Here is a 7058-nt window from a genome sequence, read left to right as displayed (position 1 = left end):
GGGAACCTGGCCGAAAACGCCTAGCCCACAGTTCCACACCTGCTCCATGATCTATTATTCCCCCATATTATTATCTTAAATGGTTTTAAGTTTCTGGGGAGAAGAAAATCTTGGTCTCCCTTCATTTTATTTTGCAGGTGACCATTTCACAAACTTCATAAAAGAAAAATATTTTAATTTTTGTTTTGTGGCAATGCTCAGGGATTACTCCTGGCTCTGCACACAGGGATCACACCTGGTGGTGCTCTGGGAGTCATTTGGGGTGCTGGGGATAGAATCTGGGTTGACCGCCTGTAAGGACGAGTATCCGACTCTGTATTATCTTCTCTCCAGCCCTAAAAGAGAAATAGTTTGGAGCTGGAGATAGTACAGTTGGTAGGGCACTTGCTTTGCACGCAGCTGACTGGGGTTTGATCGCCAATATCCCAAATGGTCTGGAGAACCCTGTCAGGAATGATCCTTGAATGTAGAGCCAGGAGTAAGCCCTGAGCACTGGCTTCTGTGGACTGAAAGTCAACAAATGTTATTCTTTTTATTTTCTTTTTGGGTCACATCTGGTGATGCTCAGGGGTTACTCCTGGCTCACGCACTCAGGAGTTACTTCTGGCGGTGCTCGAGGGACCATATGGGATGCTGGGAATCGAATCCGGGTCGGCCACGTGCAAGGCAAATGCCCTACCCACTGTGCTATTGCTCCAGCCCCCACAAATTTTATTCTTGACATTTTCCTTTCTATTACCCCCTCTCTCCCAAGAAAACCATATGAAACCTTAAATCTTTGTTGCGGAGGCTGAATCTGACCAATGGCATAGGCCAAATACAATGCTACCACTATTCTTCACGCTTTCTCCTGGGCGTGAAAATGAAAATCTTTTTTAGCTCTATCTCTCTTATAAAGCTTTTACAAAAATGATCAGATTCTATAGACTGTAGGTGCTGAAGCAGAATTTATTGAAGACTGATGACAGAAGAAACAGGTCTATGTCTCATTTAAGAGAGAGCAAAGGTAGAGAGGAACTCGGTGCTTTATGGGAAAGATCCACATCCCTGCGTCCTCCAGCTCCAGGTCTGTGTTGATCATATCTACGGGGGCGGGGATGGAGGTTGGGAGCCTGTGGCTGAGTCTCTGTTTGTTTTGGAGTCCCTCTTGTTAGCAGTAGCGATGTATATCTCCGGTTCTGAGGTCTCGGGGTTGGTGGTAGAAAAGGCCATCATGCTGGAATTTGGGGTGATGAAGTTTATAGAGTGGATGCTTCCGATCTGGGAAAGGGGACTTACAACAGATCTTTTCCCCTCAACTCCGCCATTCTTGGCAGCATGGAGCAGACCTCGGGATTCCTCTTCAAATGAATGAGACAATTCATTTTGAAGATAGTCTTTGATCATTTGAATCACTTTGGGCTCAACACAGCATTTTTTCCTCTTGCATTTCTGTATCTCTCTTTCATTCGACTCACATTGGGCTTTGCATTTCCCAAAGCCCATCAAACATTTTCTCCAACTGAGGATCTCTGCATGAAAGAAAGAGATTGTGATTGGTCTATGGCTAATAAGTAGACATGATGTTAAAACAGCTGAAGGGAGAGGAGTAAAGAAAGAAGGAATTTGTTAGGGCTAAATCTTAAATTATAGTGGAGTTCAATTATTTTCTCCAGGATAGGAATTTAGACCTTTAACTTCGCAGCTTAAGACATTTGTAGGTCAGAGCTATTCCCCGACCCCCCAATCTTAGGAAATAGTTAGAAGGCTATCTGCCGTAAAGATGATTAGAGGACTGTAGAAATAGTACAGAAGGGAAGGCATTTGCCTTGCACTTGGCTGACCCGGGTACAATCCCCAGTACTGCACATGGTTCCCTGAGCAGTGCCAGGAGTCATCCCTGAACACAGAGTCAGGAGTAAGTCCTGATCACAGCTACGTATGGCCCCAAACCTCATGCATAAATTTAAAAAAAAAAGGCGAAATTCAAAAGAGAATAAATAGGACTTTCAGGGTTTCTGACTTCTTGCCAAATGGGGTGACCCATGATCTGACCCTGAAAATTGCATGACCTTTGTTTCCTGGGGCATGGTATACTACCATTTTCAGTTTATTTGGAAACACTATCCCTTAGAGTTATTATTCATTCTTATAGTCTTAACCTCATTTGTAATGAGATAACTCCCACCTTGCTACCTATAATTCAAATTAAATGCTAAACTTAATACCTCATCTCCTAAATGTCTCACTTTTTCCCTTAATTATGAATGTCTTCCTCATTAATTTTAACATTCTACTGGTTTTCTGTAAGTAGCTAGAGATTTTTGTAGGTTGCAATGTTTGCATACATTTCCATGGTTTCTTACTAAAGACAAAACAGTACAATTCTTGTGATACAAGGAGTTATGTTGTTTAGTCTTGCTATAATATAGTCCTTGGGATTTGTGGCACAATGTCTAAGTGGCTTGGCCAAGACAACACAACCATACTTGCACATGTCATTACCATTTTCCTAGGGTCCCAAAATAAAATTAATTCCAATATATCTTTGACTATATTTCCTGTCCTGGTCAATTATTCCAAATTCCTAAATACTTTTTTCTTATTAAAACAATTAAGGGGAGGCTGGAGAGATAGTGTAGTAGGTAGGGTGCTTGCCTTGCACATGGTCGACCTGGGTTCTATTCCTGGCACCACCAGGAGTGATCCCAAGTGCAGATCACGAATAAGCCCTGAACACCATCCTGGGTGGCCCCCAAACAAAACAAACCAAAAATTCCCACAAAAAAGACCCCACAATTGTCAATCCCATGGCTATATTGCATTTCTAAATATTCTTTTGGGGAAACAATGGGGGTTTCCAAGAAATCAGACAGAGAGAAGGAACTGTAAAAATCTTAATAAGTTGAGCTGGAAAACACAAATCTGTGTATTCGATCACAAGAGGGATTTCTTTGAGCATGAAAATAATGACGTCCTCCTTATACCAACACACAAAATGAGAGATTTTTGCTTCAAATGATGGTTTAAATTAGAAACAGAGCAAAAATGAGTTAGACTTGTACTGAGTCTCAGGTAATAATTGTGTAGAGAGCAAGAAAGCATTTTTATTTCCTAATTTCTTTTTCTCTCCACTCCCCCTTTTTCTTTCTCCCACTCCCTTGCCTCCTAATTTTTGAGTGCTCTCTCTCTCTCTCTCTCTCTCTCTCTCTCTCTCTCTCTCTCTCTCTCTCTCCCTCTTCCCTAGTTCTCTGCAGCTCCTTATGTGTCCCCATCAAATAAAATCTGGGATTGCGCTGTCTGGGGATTCGTAGGAGATGGTGCCTGACTGAAGCAGTAAAAGCCACCTCTTGGGGCCTCTCCTTTTTCAGCGTCTCTTTGGGTTTCCATTGTCATAGACTGTCAACCCCTGCTTCTGTTAAAACTAGGATTACCATTTACCTGTGCTCACTTGGTACTGTAGCATGAGGCTGGCGAAGAGAGGGAAAAGGAGCTTCATGGTGTGTGCAGAGAGAAAGCCTTGTGTTGGGGTTGGTGTGCTTGAGCACCAGCCTTTATTGACCCTTTCATGGCCTTAGGCTGGAGGCAATGAAGTGCAGCCAAAATGCACAATTATGCTTTCTTGATTTGAGAGCAGGCTTTTGCGAATACCTCTATGCAATGAATTCCCTGCTCTTGATACTTGGGCATTGGGTGGTAAGAATAGAAGATATAAAAGACACTAAAGGAAGTATAAGCTCTCTGTGAGTCTCCCTAATGTTTGAGCTGGACAAGAGTTATATGTTTGTTTCGGTATGTTTCTGCCCTGTTATGTCTGAGGCTCTTAGTGTGTGAAAATCAGGAGAGGAAAAATTTCTAGAACTATAAATTCCAAACAAATAGAGGTGATCTTGTTTATTTATTTGTACTTTTGGTTTTTGGATCCTACCCAGCAGTGCTCAGGGCTTACCTGTGGCCCTGTGCTCAGTGATCACTCCTGTTAGAGATTGGGAGGCCATCTGGGGGTTTTGGGGATCAGGACTGGGTCTTCCGTGTGCAAGGTAAATGCCCTTCCTGCGGTACTATCTCTCCAGTCCATCTTTTTAATTTTTATTTATTTAACTTCTACTTATTTATTTAGTTTTTTGGATCACACCCGGCGTTGCACAGGGGTTACTCCTGGCTCATGCACTCAGGAATTACTCCCGGCAGTGCTCGGGGGACCACGTGGGATGCTGGGAATTGAACCTGGATCGGCCGTGTGCCCTACCTGCTGTGCTATCGCTCTAGCCCCTTATTTTATGTATTTTTAAAATTTTAAAAATTTATTTATTTATTTATTTATTTATTTTTGCTTTTCAGGTCACACCTGGCGATGCTCAGGGGATACTCCTGGTTTTGCACTCAGGAATCATTCCAGGCAGTGCTTAGGGGAGCATATGGGATGCTGGGAATCAAACGCAGGTTGGCCGTGTGCACGGCAAATACCCTACCTGCTATGCTATGGCTCCAACCTCTTATTTAATTTTTAAAGGTGATTCCTGGTGATGCTCCACTTCTGCATTGTGGACTTGATGAGTCAGTGTTGGAGTCTCTTGGGACCTTCTGGTACTAGGGGCCACCAAAGTCACACCCTGAGGTGCTTGGAGACTACTCAGTGCTGAGGATTGAACTTAGGGCTTTACGCATGCTGGACACAGGCTGGACACTTTGACCTATATGCCCAGCCCATACAATTTTTGCTGTTGTTCTGGGCTCTCTAATACTCAGCAGTGATACTGAATCAACGTAAGAACTCATGTTTATTAATTAGTTTGTGGAAGAAAATCTTGGTACAGCTTTAATGCCTTAAAAAACTTAAGATATAATTGCTTGTAACACTGTATCAGTTTCAGATGTATAGCCTAATGATTAATCTCTATCTGTATTATAAAGAGATTCCCCACAATGTATCTACTTAAAATTACTCACCACACACAATTTATTTTTTTTCTTTTTGGGGTCACACCCAGCAATGCACAGGGGTCATTACTGGCTCATACACTCAGGATTGACTCCTGGAGGTACTCAGGGGACCATATGGGATGCTGGGAATCGAACCTGGGTTGGCCGCGTGCAAGGCAAACACCCTACCCACTATGCTATCACTCCAGCCCCAGTTTCACAAAATCAATCACAAATCATCCTGTTAATCATCGATTGCCTCAAGCAGGCCCCAGTAACGTCTCCTTCATCCTAGCCCTGAGATTATATTCAAGGCTCTTTAGGAGAATGAGACCCATCATTGTTACTGGTATTTGGCATATTGGGTACGCCACAGGGAGTTTGCCAGACTCTTTAAGCCCCAGTTTATTTTTTTTTTTGATGAAAAGTTTTAACATCCGTTCTTTTCAAAACTTTTGAATATACAACATAGTACTGTAGTCACCATATTATACATTTTATCTTAGGGCTGATTTAATTATAACTGGATGTACCTTTGGCCACATTCACCCATTTTGCCCTTAAACCCTGCCTCTAGTAAATACCAATGCACTATTCTTTGTAATGCAGTGTATTTATTTAAAATTATTTTAAAAATACATTTTAAAAAATTTTAAAAATAAATTTTAAGGCACTGAGACACTAAAAATTTTTCATAATTGAGGTCCAGGATGCAAATTTTCAGCAATAATCCCATCACCAGTGCCAACTTCCTTCCTCCGGTGTCCCCAGTTTCCCTCCCCCATCCCATCCTCTCACCTCCCCCTCCCCCCCCACCAGACTGCCTCCTTGACTAGAACATTTTTAAGTTTGGTTGTTGGTCTTTGGATCTCGTATTCTTGACTCTGTGGTTTAGATATATCCATATATCACACCTCTACCCCACCAATGTGCCCAAGGCGTCTGACTTCTGCCCCTGTTACCTCCTGTCTTCCTCTTGAGTACTTGAGTTCAGTTATTTTTTTTTTATGATTCCATTTAAATATGTGAGATGAGATAATAAGGTATTTGTCTTTCTCTGTCTATTTCCCTAAGGATAATGTGCTCAAAGTTCATCCAATTTATTAGCAAATGGCAAGCTTCTCTCTTGTGGCTGAATAAAACTCCACTGTTTCTGTGTATCTTATGATTGGCCTACTCGGATCGGGGCTGAGCATCCTCCACCCAGATCCTCCAAATTCCAGTAGGCGGGGGTCACACCCACCAACTGGCTCCCTGGCGCCGTGTAATCCCATCAATGGCCAAGACTCAGAGACTATAAAACCCAGCTCCCGGAAGCGACATCTTATCATCTCATTCCTACTTTGGACAAACTGGCAGCCTACCGAATGTAACCTGCTCACACGGCAGTCTGGCAAACTCCCGGTGGCGTACCCAATATGCCAAATACCAGCAACAATGAAGGGTCTCATTCTCCTAACTCTGAAAGAGCCTTGAATATGGCACTTTTTAAAAAAAAAAATCTCAGGGCTAGGACGAAGGAGACGTTACTGGGGCCTGCTCGAGGCAATCGACGAATAACAGGATGGTTGTGATTGTGATTGTGATTGATGATTGGTGGACAGTTAGGCTGTTTCCATATTTTGGCTATTGCAAATAAGGCTTCTGTTAACATTGGAGCACTTTTATCTTTTTGACCTAGTGTTCTATACATATATACAGAAGAGATAAGTTGCATTCTATGGTAATTATATTTCCATTTCCAAGGAACATCTATACTGTTTTTTTCATAGTGTTTTAATCAAATTACAGGCCCATCAACAAGGCACAAGTGTTTCCTTTTCTCTGTACCCTCCATGTTTGTTATTTCTTGTCATTCAATAATGGCCATTCTAAGGTACAAGGTGATATCTCATGGTGATTTTGATTTGCATTTCCCTAATGATACATGGTGTTTTGTACCTCTTTGTATCCCTGTTCATTATGCATTTGTCCAATTTGAAAAGATGTGTCTTTAGATCTTCTGTTTATTTCTTTAGTGTTTGGTTTACATCTGGCAGTATTCATGGCTTACTCTTGACTCTGTGCTCAGGGATCACTCTTGGTAGTGCTTGGGGGACCATAAGGGGTGCCAGATATCAAGCCCATGTTGACCTTTGCAAGGCAAACACCTTACC

The 7058-nt window shown here is 42.2% G+C and overlaps 1 protein-coding gene across 1 annotated transcript; it reads right to left on the bottom strand.

The window, feature by feature from the left end:
• Positions 1 to 1083: 1083 nt before the first annotated feature.
• Positions 1084 to 3478, bottom strand: DEFB129 (defensin beta 129). The gene is made up of 2 exons (XM_056107882.1): positions 3421 to 3478; positions 1084 to 1511 (listed from the first exon to the last, which is right to left on the bottom strand). The coding sequence occupies exons 1-2, from the start codon at positions 3476 to 3478 to the stop codon at positions 1084 to 1086; spliced, it is 486 nt and encodes a 161-aa protein (XP_055963857.1).
• Positions 3479 to 7058: the final 3580 nt, after the last annotated feature.

The sequence above is a fragment of the Sorex fumeus genome, unplaced genomic scaffold, assembly GCF_029834395.1.
Source record: "Sorex fumeus unplaced genomic scaffold, SorFum_2.1 ptg000178l, whole genome shotgun sequence".
Classification (NCBI taxonomy): domain Eukaryota; kingdom Metazoa; phylum Chordata; class Mammalia; order Eulipotyphla; family Soricidae; genus Sorex; species Sorex fumeus.
Note: the sequence above shows the minus strand (reverse complement) of the source record. Positions and strands in the feature narration are given on the sequence as shown.

What these genes read in the sequence shown, in the direction of transcription:
- DEFB129 (XM_056107882.1), bottom strand. Translation starts at nt 3,478, where the DNA reads ATGAAGCTCCTTTTCCCTCTCTTCGCCAGCCTCATGCTACAGTACCAA. An exon ending in ACAGTACCAAGTGAGCACAG is followed by an intron (nt 1,512 to 3,420) that starts GTAAATGGTAAT and finishes TCTTTCATGCAG; the next exon opens with AGATCCTCAGTTGGAGAAAA.